Here is a 21,181-nt window from a genome sequence, read left to right as displayed (position 1 = left end):
GGATTTTGCATTATATGTTACAGTTGTATTTATAATAAACATCTAAATCTTAATGACATAACAATTCTTAGTTCTAGTAAAGATTGACTGTAAATTTCATACAGACCAAACCATAAATTGCTTTAAAGAGTACTACCAGTTCATTTGCCACTTCACAGATATACCATAGACAAAATGCTATTCCAACCTCTAGCAGTTAACAGTCCTAGTAGAGAACAAAACATTACAATGGAGAGATGTAAGGAGATGGGCAACTGCAGAATATGAGAAGGCAGAACACATACGCGGGTGTAAGGGGAAGTTACTTTTCAACACATAATACTTTTATTTTGTGGGTTGTTGGGGTTTTTTGTTTTGTTGGCAGGGTTTTGTTTTGTGGTGGCATTTTGGTAATTGCAAATAATCTGATTTCTGATTTCTTTTAATTAAAAGTTCTTCCAGAATAGGTGGTTATGGGTTTAGAAGTTTACTGAAGAAAATCTAATTGAATACAATGAGTTTAGAGGCAAAGATCCAAGAAGATTGGAAATTGGGAACGTGCATGTGTAAGAGCTGTACAGGGATGGGGTGTACACAAACTACTGCAGACATGGAAATAGACTGAGAATGAAGAATGCATCACTTAAGCTCCTGGGAAGCAGATATTGAAATTAAAATGGGCATACACAACCTGACTGAAAACATGCATAAATTCTGCAACACTACTTTCCAATTAATATTCTTTGTAGACTGTGTATGTTACCATTTTTAAATGTTTTGTCATTCACTTGAAGTATTATGTGCATGTGTAACTAAGAAGTCCATTAAAACCCTGGGCTGTATTAGGAAAAGGGTTGCCAGCAGGTTAAAGAAGTGGATCCTTCCCCTCTATAGCACTGGTGAGAGGCATATAGAGTGCTGTGCTCAGTTCAGGGCTACCCCATACACAGATATACTGGAGCAAATATAGCGAGGGGCTACAAAGATGATTAAGGGAGTGGAGCATCTCTCATACAATCAGAGACTGAAACAGCTGGGGCTGTTTGACCTGGAAAAAGGAAGGCTCAGGAGGATCTTACCAATGTGTATAAATATATGATAGGAGAATGTAAAGAAGACAGAGTCAGACTCTCCTCAGTGGTAGCCTGTGACAGGACAAGAGGCAATGGGCATGGATTGAAATGCAAGGTTCCATCTGAGCATAAGAAAAGATTTTTTTACTGTGAAGGTTGTTGAGCACAGGAAGAGGTTGCCCAGAGAGGCTGTAAAGTGTTAATTCTTGGAGTTGTTCAAAACTCAACTGGACACAGTCCTGGGCAACCTGCTGTAGTTGACACTGCTGTAAGCAGATCTATGGAGCTGCCTTCCAACTTTAACTATTATATGATTTTATGATCTTCTGTAATGTGTCAGAAAAAAGGACAGGGGAAGGTATACGGAAAAGGTTGCTGCTATAAAAGCTTATTTGCTTTTATTTCAGGCACGAAATACAGATTTTTTTCAAGAATGAGTTCTTATAATAACACTGGCTCTAAAGTTAATTTGGAATGGAAAAATAGAAAAATGTTTCTGGTTAATGAAGATGTATAAAAGATAGCTTCCTTTGCACAGCCTTACCCATGAAGTCTGAGAATCCGTGGAAGCTTTCATCATCCACCCTGCAGGCTTCCATGAGGCTACTGAAGAGGGTGCCGATTGGATCCAAAGGGTGTCCCACCCAACCTTCAAGATTTGTTATTGAGGTTACTCCTTTGTGGAGCAGTTCTGTGTTAGAAAAGATGGAGACAGGAGGGGGAGAAAGAGTGTCTGTTAGCTGCTTACAACAATTATAGAACTAAAAGTGATTAAAATGTTCTCAGTACAGAGTTCAAAGTATTAACAGTAACCCCTGCTTAGAAGGAGAAAACAGCATCTTTCAGGACATATCCATTGCCCTCTATGCATATGTGAAGCAGAAAAAGTAAAAGAACAAAGGACAAACACCATTCAAGCACTAGCAAGTGCATTATGGGTCAACTATTACAACTGCAGTGTTTTTTGAAATTTTACTCAATATCAGAAAGTCTTCTGAAAACACCTGCTGAAAAAATTATAGCAAAGACCTGGTGACTTTTTTTTTTTCAAAATATCCACAACTTTTTCCCGACTCAAAAGATGTAGTACCGTTTTTTATATTTTAATATAAATGATAATGCTAAAATAAATGGCACTACTCTAAAATATGCTCTATTTTAATAAATAAAATGTGAGCTTATCATGCATCTTAATATTTATTAAAGTAATAAGCTCAGGGTGACAGCACCTTTAAAAAGAAATAAAAAGGTTAAATGAGGTATGTAAGAAAAAAATGTCCTTTAATTGCATCAAGTGAATTCTGGCATCCTAACATTTCAGTCAGCAACATGCTTTTTTGGCTACTTTGCTTTGTAACTGTAACACATAAAATCAGTTGACACAGGACAAAATCCTGTAGTACAATGACCTGAAGAATGCATGGCTGTGGTTAACAAAAGTATAGATTCTCCCCATCTCCTTTTTACTAAGGGTCTTCTGGCACTAGTTCCCACATAATCACAGAATCACTTAGGTTGGAAGAGGCCTCCAACATCACCTAGTCCAACCTCTGACCTAACACTAATAAGTCCTCCACTAAACCTCCCCTTTCACTCCAACCAGCTTTTTTTCTCTTAAGACACATATATACTACTGAGGTATGGGAGATCAGACTCATTAGGACAATTTAAAAATTGTATACAAGCTACTGTGGTTGCTCTGCTTCTCTACCCACTCAACACTACCTTGTAGCTGCCTTTGGACACTCTCATTCATGGAGTGCCGCTTTCCTTAGAAGCCACATGTATTACTGCAAAGCTTTAAAATGCTAAAAAGCCTACTTCTTACTTATTTGAATGTGTAAGGCTACAAAACGAAATGCAGCCACACAGTTGAACTGATTGCTCAGGAAAATGAGGTTGTTTTTGTTTTTATTGCTGTTGTTGTTCAATAATCAAATGATATGCAATACAAAAACAAACATGTAAATCATTGTCTTACTAACAAATAGCATGTGCAATACATGACATGCAAAAGCAAGTAATATTACCAAAAAAATATTAATCACACTGACTTATTACTGACTCACTTATATTCTATTTCATCCATTGTGTCTAGTTATGTGGTTCACTTATGTCACACCAAACAAAGGCCTCAGTCCTGCAGTCACAGAGGCATTTAACTTTAAACCACACAAGTGGTTCCATGTACGTCAGATCAGTCACATGAATAAAAGCTAAAGAGAAGCATGTGGTGTTTGCTGAACTGAAATCTAAAGCTGGGCTGGGGTTGCAGAATTCATCTGCTTATAGGGTTGACCAGAACATTTTGCAGTATTAAAAAACGTGTATATTTTGAATGTACAAAGAAAGAATATAAAAGCAGCGAGTGACAATACAGAAATGACACACTTCTTTGTTTCAGGATAGGATGGACCACTTTTCATACAATCCATCTTTTATTTATAATAGCATAATACCACCTGACAGCTACAGACGCTGCTGTCATGCAACAGGAACTGAACAGGAGTATTGAATGTCTAGATACTCCATTAGCAACTGGGGATGAAAAGGGGCTGTACGATGACCAGCACACTTGCAGCGAACTCTACACATTTCAGAGGTATGTAAATGTACAAACCACCCCTCCTTGCTTCTCTCCCTGACCTGAGAGGCTAGAAAAGCTGCAAACCTATGGGGATGGATTTTAAGGAAAGATGCATTACATGATAGAAATCACTTAGAAAAATTCCCGTAATAACATTAAATGCTTTTATGTTTTGTTCAAATCTAGGATCCAAAGTAGTATACAAAACTTCTAGCTTGGGTACTGTGAAACAGAAAAGGAGGCACATAGGAACTGCCAAGTGATTTTTTAAATCAGGTGTCTACATTGTCATCACTTAAACTACTAAGTGCTCATTTATGGAAGAACACCTGCACATACATTTGAAATATTTACTTATGACTTCACAGTAGTATTTCTTCTCACAATGCGTGAAGATACAAAGAGCTAATGAAGTAGCAATGAAGACCTGAAAGCTTGAATTAAGGTGTTCTTGTAGTAGCCAAGAACAGTTTAGTGCAGGATTCCTTTGGGTAGCAAGCATCAGGTGGCACAGAAACTGTATCTAAACAATGTTCATTCAAAAAAAAAAAGGGGGGGCGGGAGGGAAGGTATTGCTCATCAGAAGAATAACAACAGAGCATCTTATAAAAAACAGTGTTGCAAAAACTCATTTCCATTTAAGTCAATCCAACTCCATTTGGAAACAATAAAATTTTGGGCAATGTACAAGACTTTTGGAAGACACTGACAAATTTGATGAATTTCTGTAGTGCAGACTTTCCCTCAGTGTTACCCTCAACATGAACTTAGGCTTGTGCCTCAGAAATATATAGGTCTGCTAAATTGTATGTCAGAGGATGAAATAATTTAAAATACCTGACATGCCAAATACAAAGCTCTGTTTAAAAGCCTATAAATTATACAAATTAATATTTACATTGCATAACCAAAAACCCTGATTTGGATAAAGGCCCAGCTGTGTCAGACATACTGCAGAAGGCAGAACCAAGACCGTGCCCTCCTGAGCTCACAAAGAAAGCTTCCAATAGCCAGAACATTACATTTCCACTACAACCATTTCTAATGGAGAGTTAAAGGCACCTCTTCAGTTTTACAGCTTCAAAAAGAGTTTTCTCATGCAAAGATCCATTCCGGTGTTATTGTCACCTTGTCACATCCTTTGCCCTTCTCTTTTTCCCCACATTTACCTTTCTTCTGAGCCCGGAACATTTCCAGCTGTTTCTGCTGCTGCCTTCTTAGTGTGTTAACAATAGCTATCGCTAGCCTCAGTGCTTCTCTTGGGTATCCATGAGATCGCAATGCATCCACCCTCGCGCAGGCTGTAGGAACATGTTCTAAAATGGAGAAAATAATTGAGGAATAGCAACACTTCCATGTCTGCAGTGGCCTGTTTTGCTAGGTTAGCTCCAAAGGGCTTTTTTGTTTGCTTTTTGTTTTGTTTTTAAAACTATGCAAAAGAAACTTAAAGGACTACTTCTGAAACCAGCGTTTCAAGGGAGCCTCTGTTCTTTCTGCCAGGCTTTTCATTCATCTCCCCACCATCCCCCCCAAAATAATGCCATAGAAACTGAACAAAGCAGCAAGTCATGGAAACGTCTTTCCGGTTTAGCCACTTACCATGCCAGAGGGGCCACCCGTGAGAGTCAAAGAGCGAGTTTTCAGTGTCGTCATGGTAACAGTAGTTGGTGTATAGGTCACTGCTGATAATGTGCTGTAAGTGGCTGTCCTGCCAGTGAAGATCGCACGCCTCAATGGCTCGAGTGAACACCGTCCGATGGGGCCTGTTCGATGAATCTGTCATTTTCACAAGTTCAGAAAGCTGCATCAGCTTTTACTCATTCATATGTGAATAAGTCATTCACAGTACTCTTGTCTTCTGCCTATTCACGACCCCCGACTGATGGCGGCCTGTCTTGCCCCCCTCTGCACGGAGCTGCAGATGACATTTCACATCCTATTACCCAACAGGCCAGACCAAGTGTGCGCCTTTCCTTCTGCAGTCAGAAACGGAGATCTACAGAACAGCAAGGCTAATGCTAAACAGGGCTTCGCAAAGGGAGCAGCTAAAGATGAAGGATGTTTGACAGCTCTCCTGAAAACAAACTAGAAAATATATGGCACGGCTACTCAAACCTGCCCAACACTCCCCATCTCAGACCCAGAGCTGCTAGGGTAAGGGATGAATGAACAGCACATGAAGGACTTTCAACTGTTCTCTTTGAAAAGTGACATTAATTTCTTGTCAGAAACATATACATATACTGTAAATAAATTAAAAAAAGGTACAAAGGCCATGGGATGGACATAACCCTTAGTGGGCATCTTCCCATGGCAAAAGCGCTCTGTCGACACAGCACTGTCTGTGTACGTTGAGATGCTGTGTCCAAGCTGTCACTAGCCTGCCCATGTTGGGCTGAACATCAGGAGATCCACAGAGCAAAACCCACCTGTGGAGGGAGTTACATGCTGAATAAACTTCTGGCTGTAGAATGTGAGATTTATTTAAAAAAAAAAAAAACAACACAAACCAAACCAAAACAAACAAAAAAAACTAAGTCTAACTATTTCCTTCAGAAGTAATCTTCCAAGAAAAAGAAACAAGGAAAAACCCAACTAAACCCGAATCTGCCACCCCCCATAAGCATTTAATTTTAACTTTATCATAATTATACGAAATATCTATCAAAATACTGAGGGGTTTTGAGGATTATGAGGTTTTCCCCCACCAGGGAAATATCTTGCATTTTCCCCACTGATTAACAAAGTAGAAATCTTGCTTGAAGAGGACTGGACAAGGCTTCTGTCAGATTTAATAATCACGTTTTCAATTAGAAAGCATGATGTTGAGTAAGAAGAGACACCTCCTCCAAGAAGGCAGAATGCTGCCTTTACACTCCCACCCCACTCCTGGCAATGCAGACTGCACAACACAGAGCACATCCCACAAATAGCTGCTTTACTTTCTCACGCACTCAGTTTAATGCAGTTGCAACAGATCTCTCTTTGACTAGGTACCAAAGGCTTTGTAACTGCAAACAAAATAAAAACCCCAACACCGTAAGGGATAAAAGATTGTAGTCAAGCAAAGAAACAACAAGCTTTTACATGACATACTTCAAGGACATCCAATTTTCATGCAACAAGTTTTTAGAAGGACCAAGTGAAAAGTTAGAAGACCTAACTAAACACAAATACTTGCTTTGAAAATATTGCAGCCCCAGCACGAAAAAAACTATTTATTCTTTCTGCAAGGATAGTATTAGTGAAAATAAATTTGGCTGGTCAATCCTCAACAAGAAAGTTACTTGTCCCAGGAAAGAGTGCTGAATTCTGCAAGGCTAGAGTACATAAGATAGAGGTTATATTATATGTTGCAGTCAGTGCATATGTTTAGGCTCACCTTGGTTAGCATTTGCACCCTGAGGCAAAGCATTGGTTAAATTGGGCAGCTCGTTTCCATGGTTTCCATCTTCCCAGGGACAAACATCCACACTGTTCCATTTTTTCAGCTGTTTTAGCCAACTGGCCTTCTGCTCCAACTTGCAGTGGGGATTTAAGACTATACACATCCACAGAGCACCTGATTTTAAAAAAATTGCTAAATTATGTTTTCTATTAAAAATGAAGCAGCCAATGACTAATTGCAAACTTCTATACTGTAATACTTTTACTCTCCCCTCAAAGGCTACACTGCTTACTTCCCAGCTACACCTAGCACGAGGCAGACTGAATTCCTGACTCAGAACATGGCCCATCTGAACAACTGAAAGACTGTACCAAGCCAACCTTCTCAATTAAAAGGCATTAAGTGGGTCTTTTGTATTAGAAAATCCAGAGTTCACAATGCATGGGTCATCAGACAGGAGTATCACTCAAAACCAAACAAGAATTTGCATATAGTTATAGCAGGAAATTACCCAAATTTTTCTTGTAATTTTTGTATCAGGAGTCAATGTTGTTTTCTACAAACACAAACTATGCATCTTCCAGCTTCACATTACAGCAACCGAGCAAGTGCATGAGTAAGACACGTATTTTGTAAACACATACTTCCGCATTGAAAATCCAGCAGAAGAACTGCTGATCATATAATTCATTTTCCAAACACATCTGGATCTCAAAGATCCAGTAAACACTGGTTTTGTGCAGTCTAATAGGGAGAAGATATTTTTACTGCAATTACTTCAGTAATTTGGTTACACTAGAAAAATTGTTTTACATTTTCTCTTTATGGAGCTCTAAGGAAAAGCTAATTTGTGCTGACATTTCACACATACCATCACTTTAGAATCTGATCCCTGACACTATATAACAGGGCAGGCATAAATACATCAGGGTATCTAGCAACAATTTTCAAATGGAAAGATTTTTCTCTAAATCAGCTGTCTCTTCATCAGCGTGAACTTTGGCAGAAGCATGAAGACATCTGAAAGCGCTATTTAGCGACAGTTCATTTGCTCATTAAGAACGTGCTTTATACACTACAAGAGATTTAGGGAATATGCCTGAGCTATTCAACAGTCTTCATGACAGGCTGGGAAAAAAAAATGCAGCTGATTCTTCAAGAACAATAAAATTTTAACATTTGAGTATTCTTTTGCTAACTAAGAATGCAAAACGGACATCCAGAGCACAGGCCATCACATTACAGTCATTCCTAGAGTAGCTTGGCATGTTGGTATGCCATGACATGGGAGCCAGTGGAAACAGAGCCTGATCCTTAAGGTTGCAAGTCCCCAGATATTCTGACCTACCATGGGATGGGGAAGTAATAGCAAAGAAATCTGAACACCGCAACAAAATAAGATATGGTACAGTGCAGAACATCAGAGAGAGATACTACACTAATGAAGATTACTGCTGCACACTGGTTTAATACAGTACAGCAACTTTTTTTGTTTGTTTTGTTTTGTTTTCTAAGCACCTAAAACTTGCCATGGGAATGGATAAAGCCAACATTGTTTGCAAAAACTTCTTTTAAAATCAAATCATAAGACTTCATTTTAGACACCCTCTTGAATAAGCTTCATTCTGCAAACACAAACTACAAATGTTTCTTCTTATTAAGCATCAATGCATTCAGCACTGCCCAAAACAGAAGGAATACATTTCTTGCAATCTGCAAAACAAAACAGAAAATGGGGCATATTGGAAAGCCGTGGAGAACAGTTAGCTTGGATTTATTTACTTACTTATTTTCATAATCAAGTATTACTTGAGGGCACTGAGGAAACAGTGCACCTCTCAGCATCTTAAAAAAACAGAAAGCCAATTTAGTACTTTGCAGACAGATTCCCAGTGTTTTCAGACTGAAGCAAAAGAAAAGTGGAGTATCTTAACTGCATGTGGGAAGCATTTCAACCATTTGGCCAGGCAGAACACATACTACTGATTACACAATGCCCCTATAAAATGAGTAGCCTTTTATTTCATTGCATCTCAAACACCACTAAAGGCAAATGAATTCACTTGCCTTCCTCAGAAGCTCCGCTACACACACAGTGCATCTAGCAGGTAGGCAAGGGAAGAGATAACCAAAAGTATCCAAACCCTTCAAAAACTTATTTCATTATAGGAGGGAAGTGATGTTAAGCATAACTACATTATCAGCAGCTCGTCTCAGAAACTGAGGCTATTTTTATGCAAATGAAGCACAAGGAGAAGCGTATTTATAATAAACCCCACACAAACCCTTCACATTTCAATAGAGCCCAACTGCACGCTGCTCCCAGTGAGTTGAGCGCGAGCTGTGCGCACATCTGAGCTCGCCCAGGCCCTGGAGCAGCTTTTAGGGCTGCCCCATTGCCTGCAGGATGAGGGGTGCGAGACAGAGCTCCCCCCCCTGAGAAGCGCAGGAGGGAAGGGAACAGAAAGAGCCTCAGGCTCAACTCCTGTGGCGCTACAAAGGCCACCATCTGGGAGAACGAAGCACAATGCCAATGACCCCACACTCTTCAGCCCATTTGGGTTTCTGTTTTCTTTTTCTTTCTTTCTTCCATTTTTTTCTTCCCCTTAGCGTGTGTGCACTTGCCTGTATTCACAATTCTTCCTCCTCCGTCTCCCTGAGCGCCTCTCCCTTTCCCCTGACATCTGCTCCATTCTGGCTCCTTCCATTCACTGGTTCCTGTCCTGCTTCTAGCACTGAAAAGTCCGAGGAAAACATTCACTCGTGCCCAGATTTTACCACATGCCAACTGGAAGGAGCCTGGAGGATATTATTCCAATTTAACTCTGATGCTGCTTAGTCCAGTCCCCCTGAGCTGGCCCTTAAATGTCACCACCGACCTGAAGGCTTACGTTGGCCTCAAACGAGATTCTCGCATCTTGGCCTAATGAATCCTATGCTGGGAAACTGCTGATTCCCAAAAAATACATTCCTGGCATTCTCAAGTTCTCCTGTTCAACTAGATGTCACCAACACCACCTGCAGTATGCAGAAAAGTCTCATTAACTGAAAAAATAGTGTGAGAATGTGTTTCTGTCTTATTCTAAGATTCATATTCTGTCTTTCTAACACAGCTTTCTTTTTCACTGTCTCCCTTTCCCCAGTCACCAGCTATCTTTTCACACAAGAACTCCAGAGGATAAAGCATTACCCCCTCACAAGTACAGACTACTAAACCAGAACTAAAGTTCAGGTTCAGATTCCTTGACTGTAACCCATGTCTTTCTAACATGAAACTCCTCACAGCGCAGTGGCAAAGTAACACAAACCAATACACAATTTCTTTTCCCCTAGAAGGTAATTGGAGGATAAGTCATGGTGCAACTGCAGTTTAGTACTAATTTCACAAGGGAACAAATACTAAAACTGTCATATTGTGGGGAGGAATTGTCTATTTTGGTCCAACAATAATCCTCTTGATCTGGAAAAAGCCAGCTTTGCCAAACCAAGCTTTGGTTCAATCAGCCCTCTTTCTGGAAACATTTAGCTGTCATTCATCTTTAGCATGCCTCATATCACAAAAAAAAAAAAAAAAAAAAAGTTACAGTATTGCTTTGCACAGTGCGTGCCTTCCTTTACATACAGGCAAACATCAGTACATTTGTATTTCTCAGTAAACATCCATACATCTAAATTCAGGAGGAGTAAGGGTCAGCATACCTTCATATTGATCCAAATTTAAACATGTAAACTGAAAAACACTAAGAAGTATCCAGTCATTGTAAAAGCAGGTGTTGTAATCACATATCCTGTGTATGCATGTATTTGTGAACCTAAAGAAGTGCAAGGAATGTATAGAGACTCTCCTTAGTGATAAAGCATTGCTCGCTTTTTCAGAACTCCCATTATGTTTTACTCTTACCCCCGTAAATGGGAGGGTGGCGGTGGAAACTATTTTACTGGGGGCTAGGGCATGGGGCATGACTGAAGATCCAGTGCATGATTATGTGTGACTGATTGCAGTCCTCCCAAGAAATCTGCTTTTCCTAGAATTATTATGCTACCTTGCTGTGCAACTACGCTTGGGTCAGTATTTCCTCATTTACAATACCATTTATTACCAGTGTCTGAAACTTGGACCTTGCCCTAGAATTTTACATTTAATATACTTAAGATCAACACATTCGTTTGTAAAATCAAAATATGCAAGAAACAGATGCACATCTACTCTAACATTCCTTTGTTCTTTCCATTGATGCATATATGTTTCTTTAAAAATAAAATCCCCTAAAATAGCAGGTTAGTATCATTTTATCATTTCAAAGAAAATGGAGCCAGGTAATCATCATCATTCCCTTTGTGCAACAGACAGCTCAGCTTCAGCACTTGCTGCACACTTGCTACTGTGCCTCATTTGAGCCTCACCAATTCAGTTACAAAAGCATCATTTTCCAGCATTGGGAGTGTCAGAATAGAAACAATAATAGGAGACAGAACCTATGACCCCTTTAAAATAGAAGTGTCAGCAAAGGATTTTAAAGTGGTTTACATCTGGTTTTTAAACACATACGCACTCTCACTGGGACAGCCACTTGGAAACCTCAAAGAAGGTAGTGTTTGGTATTTATTGCTTCTCAATGAGAAGGACAAGTGGCTTCAGAATGACTGGCAAAGCCACCTCCCTCCTGGAAGCACAGAGAGATCTCCACTAGAACAAAGCATAATCAGGAGTCCCACTGGTGAATGTTCCAATTAAACAGTTGCTTTTATGGAATAGTGAAGATAGGCAAAGCACTTCAATACTGTGCTCTCCTCAATAAGAACCCCAAGGAAAAGTATTCACAGTATTCAGATTGGTCCAAGCTGTGATTTAATTCATAAAAACAATTCCTTAATGCACTCTGGTTTCTCACTGCAGCCTTCAGGAAAAAAAAAAAAAACAAAAAAAAACTTGCTATAAACTTGCAATGGGTGCTGTGTTTCTTGGAGAACAGAATGTTTCATTTTGCTCTAATTCATTCTATTACTGAATTAAACTTTGATGTATTGGTCTTGACAAGTGCTTCATGCTGATTGTATTGTGTATGATAGTATAATCACTCCCCATGCATTTCACACTAGCTGGCTGATTAATGCAATAGATTACCTGCAGCACTGATGGCAAGAGAGAATCATTGCCCTTCTGCACACTAAACTCTAAATGTGTTGGAGAGAGAGAGTGTAGGTGTAACACTGAAACAACAACAAAAAAAGCAACAACAAAAAAACACCATCTAGTTCCTTAAGGTCTCCTTTCCCTCTGACTGCATACTTCTGCTCCAAGGGTAAAGTCATACATGAATTTGGCTGAAATTTTATTCTAAGCTATCATCAACTACATGCTCTGATCTGTGTGTGTCAAGTAACAAAAACTCTTGCTCTGGTCTTCCTACGTTTCAACTTCTAGCACAATGGAAACAGGAACTAGCCACGCACTTCGGTCATTTTGCATGAGCCCATTGTACGCTGTCTTTAGTTTGTTACACAAACTGCACTAACAGTATGCCGTAACATAACATTTGACCAAAAGGTTTCATAAAATAACAGAAACTTGCTTGGCACTGACACTACAGTCCCCCTGGGAGAGCATTTGGGTATCTGTCACATGTCAATTAAACATCCCTCTATGCACTTCCAATATCCTACTTTAATTAAAGTTCTCTATTATTCACAAAATGATTAATCAAATTGCTCACAAGCAATCAATTTAAGGTAAAAGCATTGGTAATAATAGTACAAATAGTACAAAAATATTCTTTTATGATCATCTTTGTGTGTTTCTTTGCAATTTTTTTTTCAGTACGATTCCAATATTTACAACCAGGTGGTAAACACAAACAGTGCTCTTGCCCAAAGCAGACATTAGCTATTTTATCAAATATTTTGCCCAGCAATCCACTCTCAGGAGTCTACTTTCAGAGACTTTGACAATTTTCAAGAGAAAAGTTGATGTGTCTACTAACTATAAATAAAGTATCCTACCTCTAGTTAAATTTGTGAATGAATTCCTCTCACTTCTTTTCTTAGGAAGGTACACACTTGTAAAGTTTAAAAAGAATAAAACAAGATACCAATAAAAGAAAGGGAGGGAAATACCTCTGATTCTTCAAAAAAGCAGAGCAATTGCAAATACTCCATTGCATGGTGGGAAAGGTCAGAAAAGAATAAATATGATTACTGCTACAACGCCCATTGAACCTAAAACAGCCTTCTACAAATAAATAGAAGCTAAACAGCCCAACACCCCAGACTTCCAGATGGGGTTACTGTGTTAGTAGACAAGGGAAGAGTAACTGATGTCATCTATCTGGACTTGTGCAAAGCTTTTGACACTGTCCCACATAATATCCTTGTCTCTAAGTGGCGGAGACATGGTAATACATGTGGTGGATTACCGTGTGGTAAGGAATTGGCTGGCTGGTCACATTCAAAGAGCTGCGGTCAATGACTCCATGTCCAGGTGGAAATCAGAGACGAGCGGTGTTTCTCAGGGGTGAGTATTGGGACAGGCACTGTTTAACAGCTTTGTCAGCAACATGGGATTGAGCACACCCTCAGAAGTTTGCCCACAACACCAAGCCGTGTGGTGTGGTCGACACTCTGGAGGGCAGGGATGCCATCCAGAGGGACCTGGGCAGGCCTGAGAGGTGGGCCTGTGCGAACCTCATGAGGTTCAACAAGGCCAAGCGCAAGGTGCTGCAGCTGGGCTGGGGCTATCCCAAACACCAATACAGGCTGGGTGGAGAAGGGATTGAGAGCAGCCCTGAGGAGAAGGACCTGGGGGTGTTGGTTGACAAGAAGCTCAACATGAGCTGGCAATGCGTACTTGCAGCCCAGAAAGCCAACTGTATCCTGGGCTGCATCAAAAGAAGCATGGCCAGCAGGGCAAGGGAGGTTATTCTGTCCCATTGCTATGCTCTCGTGAGACCCCACCAGGAGTCCTGAGTTCAAGTTCTGGGGCCCCCATCACAAGAAGGACATGGAAGTATTAGAACAAGTCCAGAGGAGGGCAATGAGGATGATCAGAGGGCTGAAGCACCTCTGCTCTGGAGACAGGCTGAGGGATTTGGGGTTGTTCGGCCTGGAGAAGAGAAGGCTCTGGGGAGACCTTATAGAGGCCTTGCAGCAGCTAAAGGGGGCCACAGGAAAGCTGGGGAGGGGACTCTTTGTCAGGGAGTGGAGTGATAGGACAAGGGGGAATAGCTTTAAACTAAAAGAGGGGAGATTTAGATTAGATATCAGGAAGAAATTCTTTACTCAGGCAGTAGTGAGGCACTGGAACTGTTGCCCAGAGAAACTGTGGATGCCCCATCCCTGGAGGTGTTCAAAGCCAGGTAGGATGGGGCTTTCAGCAACCTCATCTAAGGGGCTTTCAGCAACCTCATCTAATGGCAGGTGTACTTGCTGATGGCAGGATGGGTGGAACTAGATAGTCCTTAAGGTCCCTTTGAACACAAACCATTCTGTGATGCTATGGTTCTAAACGGATAGAACACATTCTGATTGCCTAGTCTGAATTCCTTAATACACCAAGGGTTATTTGTTCCCGGGTTATTTGCAGCTTCAACTCCAAAACTGATGGTTTTTACAAAAAACAGTGTATTACACTTTTTGTTGTTGTTTGTTTAAAGTTGCAGTTTCAAAATCCAGTACAGCTCTTGGTTAGCTGTTCCAGTGCCTGGTTACTGTGATTCAAAACTCTAATATTATTTTTTAGTTAAATTTATACAGCTTAACTTAATATTTTCAACTTCTTTTTGTTTGATGAGCATCTTCATTATCAAGTTTTTAATCTATGTAGGTCCCTAATCACAAGCAAGGTCACCTTTTTTCTTGCTTTGACAGCTATGATTCTTGCATTTTTCACTTTAAGTGGCTCTTCCAATTTTTCAGTTATTTTCCCTGTATCCATTCAAGAGAAAACTGGAAAACTTCACATGGTCAAATTGCTGGACTGCAGTAAAGCTCAGAGAAGTTAGTCATTCAGAAACTCCACTCCATAAGCCTATCAATTCTCTCTAGCTCTGGTATTTACTAGAAGTGGTAGCAGAAAATTAAATGACAGACTAACATTAGAGAGGAAAAAAAAAAAAAATGAGAGGAAGGAAAAAAATAATGCTAAATACCTGTCTAGGTTCATAGTAAAACTCTGTCCTTAATCATGGAAGTCACAGTTCCACAGTTAGGGCAGTAATGAGTTTGTATCAGCTCCAACACAGAGCATATTTTTTATTGTTATCTAAGAAAATTTGTGAGTAAATCAGTTCAGGAGCTTAGGAATAGAAACTTAAAAAACAGCTTTAATGTGGGTACTTAAAAAAAATGTGGCTCCTACTGTAAAAGTACTTTCCATCCAACTCAACTAAATGGAAACCCAAAGGTTCTGTACAGCACTAAAAATAAACCCTTCAAGCTATGCTTACACACTGGAATTACTTTTACCATTATTCCTTAAATCTGATAAATGCAGTTTTACCACATGAAAAAATACCCTCCTTGAAAATAGCTCCCATCTATTGTCATACTACAGCCAGCATTTCTAATACCATTATGACAGATGCCAATAAACTTCTACTGTTGGTAATCGAGGAAGAAAGAAATTGCCCTCAGAAAAGATGGACAGAACCCATCTCTGCAGAATGGCAGCCTGGCTTCATTCACCATGGAAATGAAGGTGACAGCAACAATTGAGACACTCTAGGGCCACGACAGCAATTGCTTTAAGTTGTCACTCATAACTCAGGCCTTAGAGCAGCAAAACTGTCTTGTGATGCTAACTCAGAAGTACTGTTAATTTACTGCCTCCAATAGTATAAATCATTGCGATACACTGACATATATTAACAGCTTATTCTTGTGAAAGGGCAGATGCAACCTCAAGTGCATGAACTGAAGGCACACGTTTTGTAACTGTATGGTAACCACACAATGGCCGCTAAAACAAAACAACCCAACAGTAAGAAAGGGATTATCAATTAAGCAACGACAGACAGCCCATTGGATATGATATATTTGTAGACAAATATCTAAGACATCACTCCATCTAGAATTCTCGCAATTGAGTAAAGCATGGTGTATTCCATGTCCTTTCAAACTTGAGTATTCCTACAGCTTTCACTTCAAGGCCAAAAATATGATATGTGCAATTGGTTTACCTAAGCTAAGAAATCTTAAGGTTACTTTATTTTATGGAGGTGCAGGAATCATGTAAATATGGATATATGCCTAGTACTCAAATCTGAAAACTGCAGCCTTGCCATACTATTTCAGAAATACCACTAAATATGAGGAAACGTCCATATTTCAGCCATATACTAATCCTACACAGGGACTGGACAAAGTATGCAGCTCTAGAAAAACAGTGTTGGAGCACAAAAACTGTAATGAATGCTTTAACTTTAGTGATTCTTTCTCATGGCAGCCCTGAAGCAGTCACTAAATCTGGCATTAAGAAGGAGTTTCTCCAGGGGCACACTGGCAACAACCCTGGCTGCTTTTGTCCTTTTTCTCCCTCCCTTAAATACTAAGCAGAGATAATCTGTTCAGAACAGCTGGCATGTCCCATTCATACAAGTTTGTCTCTCTAATTGCAAAGGGAAGGAATGCCTGAGATAGAAATATAGATGGAGAAGATAGCTTCATTTAGTTAAGGTTAAAAGAACATAACTTGGTATTTTCCAGAGATGAATATAAACTTGTATCAGAAAAAATCACAGCAATTTTCAAATCAAGAAAGCATTATTTAACATTCAATCATTAGTTTGCTCATGGCAAAATTGTAATTAAATCTCTCTTAATTAATCAGTAATGATTCCTTGCCTAAATTCAGCATTTAGAATTAAGTCTTAGATGAGGAGCAAAGTGTTACTAATAAAATTTTAGGCATGATTCTTCAGGAAGTATGTTCCATTATTTCTCTGCATGACATGACCAAGTAAAATGATATTTTAGTTTTAAATTTTAACATTAAAGTACATCACTAATCCAGAAAATGGCTGAAATACCAGCAAACATGAACTCAAAGTAGACCACCTAGATGTTATAACACTAAAAAGCAGCTCATGGTAGGTCTAAATACTAGCTAAAAGCTGCTAAGACTAAGAGTACTAGAACTACTAGGCAAAGACATGTTATTCTGCTCAGGAAATACCTTTATGAGAACAACTCACTTGGTGTGCATAAGAGGAAGCATTGTTAGAAGTCACCAAGGAAAGCTTTATGTCACAGACAAAGCTCATGGCAATATTGTAAGAGATTCTGACACTCAAGACTTTAAATACCAACATGTGGTAGACAGTAAAAGCCTATATATTAAAGTGCAGAGACCCAGCTGGATGTACAGAATGCCTTTTAAGTTCTCCTTAATTTTGTGAAACCTAAGCACCAACAGAGATCATGTTAAGAAGGATGAAAACCCAGAACACATTTGCCAATTATCCATAGCCCTGACTTGCAGGAGCTCTCTGGAGCTTCCCCATGACACAGCCGTCATATTTTTGTTCCATAAAAAGATAATCCTTGACTTAAAAAAAACAGCTCTCCTCCGCCTTAAACTGTTCCTAAATATCAAAATGGAGTAAATCTGCTAGAAATGTTTGTTTTGAAACATGCAAATTACATGAAGTTTCTTCACAGCAAAGGCAAGCAAGAGGATATAAAGATACTGAAAATGGTAGTTCACAAAAAAAATATATCTGATCCTGTAATCTACGTGTTGACAAGCTGTTGGGCTCCATCACTCCACCAAGCAGTAGATACTTGTCTTAGATTCTTCTACTTGACTGCTTTCATCAGATTAAGCATCTGGGATTTAATTTAACAGTTTCAGCTTTATTAAGCTGTCACAAGAGCAGCCCCGCTTTGATAACAGTAGCTGCTCCAATTATGGCTTGGTTTAGGGTTGACAAGTATAATGATTCATTCGTGGCACATGAGAAGCAATAAAAGGTTGTTTTGCATTACAGCTTTAAAAATGTGGGCACTTTTTTCATTTAATTTGTCACTTAGCTTTTGCTAAGAGGACATTTAAATTGCAGTAAAAGGCAAATGGGGCTTTTAGTTTAAATGTAATCCCCATATTTAAATGATCTGTAATGGCGCAGCGTTCGAGTGGGAACACTATTGTTTCGCAGTGGGCCCTGATGGTGACATGTGACATTTGTATTCAGGTCCTGTATTATCCATGTGGCTAAAGGGCTTCCAATTTCATTTCACAGCCAGAAGCCTGCAGAAAACACCAATTAACTTGCAGATCCCATTTGCCGACAAAACTCAGCCTCTTCTCGATGTCTGGCATCTGGCAGTGCTCAACATTTAATTCCAAAGCAGAGCCTTGCAGCCCTCACAATCCCTGTGCTGGGGCACAAAGTCAATTTTTCCCCTTTTATTAAGGAAATCTTTTCACTTTTCTAGACCACAAGCAACTTCAACTTAATTTTGATGGATGAATATTAAAGAATTACTGCTGTAGTATGATTGCATGGACCGTTTTTTTCCCTCTAGAGTACAAAGAAGGTTAACTGACCTTTCCTTGAAATCAGAGATCTCAGTTCAATAGGCATCAGCAGATATTTACTGTGCATTTCCATATTCTTCCATTTTATCAATGCAATTTAATTAAAATGGCAAACCAAGGGGCTCCAGATAATTAATCATTCCAATAGACTGAAGTCTTCAACCACAGTTGCTGAGAGTTAAACACCTAAAGATCAGCATGTGGAATTTACCTACCGAGACACCATTTAAACAGCAACAACACAAAGAATTCTAGCTCAGCTCTAAACTCCGGAAAGTGCGTTCACGTATTGCTGTGGCAAGTTAGAAGTGTTCACCAGTGCATCACTGAAGTCACATCTACATTCTTCTAGCATGAAAAGCATATGAACAAGGCTAAAAAGCATACGAGCTTCAGCCTGTAATCTTGATCTTTCCAATACAGCGCTTTTGGAGTTCCTTAAGTAGTATTTAGCTCAACCCATTCTTTGACATACAATGGGGGAATCAGCTGAGCATAATTATTATATTCTTCCTCTTGTTCTAACGACTTTAAAAAACAACAAAAAAGCCTTACACACAACTAGCTAGTTAACTTGAGGCCTTTGAACTGTAAATTGCTTACTGAATTAGGCCTTTGTATTAGAAAATTGCTAGGCTCTCACTTAGATGTGAAGTATTTATTTTTAATTAATTTATTTATTTAAATCAGCACCTTTGAACGCTCAGACCCAATCTGACTTCTACTGAAGTCAATACAATTTACCATACACTTCAGTAGGAACTCTGATCAGAGACTAGAGTGTCCTTCCAGTACCCTTGCCAATGCTCAGTGCCAGGCAGGAAGCATCAGTTAAATTCTAATGAAAGGCTCGAGTGACCCAGTCAAGGAGCAAAGCTGAAGTTATTTAAGTATGCTTAAAAACCTATGCCAAGATGGAGCTGACAAAGTGGCCATATGCCTAGTGGTTGGCAGACAGCATACCAGGGCAAGCAAGCAAGCCTTTATTAAGCAGAGTCTATATTTACATACTTCACATGTCCTAAAATCTTCCATAACTACATCAAATTGCTACTCACCTGTGAAATAAATGAGATCATAAATAAAGCAATTAAAAAACAAAACAAAAGAAAATACATATATGCCACTCCCAGATTACTCTGAGCAGATACCCAAAAAAAGTAAAGTATGCAAAGGCCTGCCCCACTTCCTTTATTGATATTTGAGTTCCCAGACAGCCTACAAGATGACAACAAGAAAGGAAACCAATGTTACTTCAGAGCATAACGATACCATCACCTCTCAAAACCCACGTCCAAGTTCTCTCTGCCACTACCACCACAGATTGTGGGTCTCCAGCGACATCCTGCTCTTTCTTCTGTATTTCGCTATTGTAAATACGGTCTGTCTTAAAACCTCCTTTGATTTTTATACTTTCAGATGTCTTTAGAGATGTATGTTTCACCCAGAAAAAGAGATGTGTTCAACTTGAATGAAAATCTGGGTTAGACCCTAGCCAAAACATGGCAGCAGCTTGTACTTTTCATATAAGCTAGAAGGCAAGCTGGAGAGAGCCACCCAGTTAAGAGCAATTTTCATGGAACTTGCAGTGCACCAGTGGGAGAAATCCTACCAGCGTGGGGACACACTGGACAGTTTAGCCACATGATAGAGGATAGAGGTGGAAGAACCAAGGTACGTTCTCCTTTTAGCCTGCTACATGCCTGACCTGGTTGAAATGCATTTGCATTTGAAACTGTTACACGACCAAAACACTTCAATACTGTTAGAGGAAGCAGAGCAGTGCAGGACCCCAACAGCAGGGTTTGCCTCAGATTACAAGTGCAGTAGCGGTGAAGCTGGAGGTTGCACTGTGGCTTTCTGGGAGTGGCAAGAATAATTCTGATTAAATAGAGGTAAATCAATCAATTCAATTAATCTAAGATATTGTTTATTTGATGCTGCAGGCAGATTCCATTTCCTTCACCTTCAGACAAGGTACTGTCAAGAAGATGATGTTAATATGTAACTGATGAAACAAGAAGAGGAGCTGCTAAGAAAATTTAAGGAAAACTTTCAGGTTTATTGGCAGCATGTGGTTAAGGCTGTTACAGGTAACAGATGGAGAACGCACTTGTGCCTCTCCCACCACCTACTAGCTCAACCCACATAAGCAATGGAGCAAGACACCCTGCAGTTTTCAGTATGGTGGGATATGACATTTTCCTGCATGCATGTCCAGCTAAGCACATGTCCTGCCTGGCAAAAGGTGCTAGTCCCCAAGCCAAAGCATCATAAAAATAACATACTAAGAGGGTTGTTACACTTACAGCAAAGTAGTTATATCTACACTCTCTGTAACACAGCTTTGCCTGCTCTGATATTAAGGCTTTCTACCACTTAAATCTATAATGTCAACTAGACAGCCGGTGCTTTATTAATATAATGCTTCATTTAGAGTGAACATCATTTATGCTAACATTATATATCTAATCTTAACCTCCCCAGACAATGTGCAATCGATCACGGTCATCTTTAACCTTTACAAGTAGGAAAACTCAAATTTTGCTTCTGACTTTTCCTTTCTATGAAGAAGTTATTCTTGCTTTATTTTCATTTAGCTTTATTTTGCACCTTTAAAA

General features: G+C 39.5%; 1 protein-coding gene across 4 annotated transcripts in view; it reads right to left on the bottom strand.

Moving 5' to 3' along the window:
* ZSWIM6 (zinc finger SWIM-type containing 6) overlaps positions 1 to 21,181 on the bottom strand; it is a 116,079-nt gene that overhangs the window by 21,464 nt on the left and 73,434 nt on the right. For 3 of the 4 annotated variants that reach the window (XM_068665914.1, XM_068665916.1, XM_068665917.1), the window contains exons 5-8: positions 7,022 to 7,201; positions 5,239 to 5,415; positions 4,809 to 4,955; positions 1,597 to 1,743 (exon numbers count right to left, since the gene is read on the bottom strand). In XM_068665914.1, coding sequence (XP_068522015.1) covers positions 1,597 to 1,743; positions 4,809 to 4,955; positions 5,239 to 5,415; positions 7,022 to 7,201 — 651 coding nt within the window. The remainder of the gene's footprint in view (positions 1 to 1,596; positions 1,744 to 4,808; positions 4,956 to 5,238; positions 5,416 to 7,021; positions 7,202 to 21,181) is intronic. The other variant, XM_068665915.1, reaches the window with a different exon arrangement.

This window comes from Anas acuta, chromosome Z (genome assembly GCF_963932015.1).
Source record: "Anas acuta chromosome Z, bAnaAcu1.1, whole genome shotgun sequence".
Taxonomy (NCBI): Eukaryota; Metazoa; Chordata; class Aves; order Anseriformes; family Anatidae; genus Anas; species Anas acuta.
Note: the sequence above shows the minus strand (reverse complement) of the source record. Positions and strands in the feature narration are given on the sequence as shown.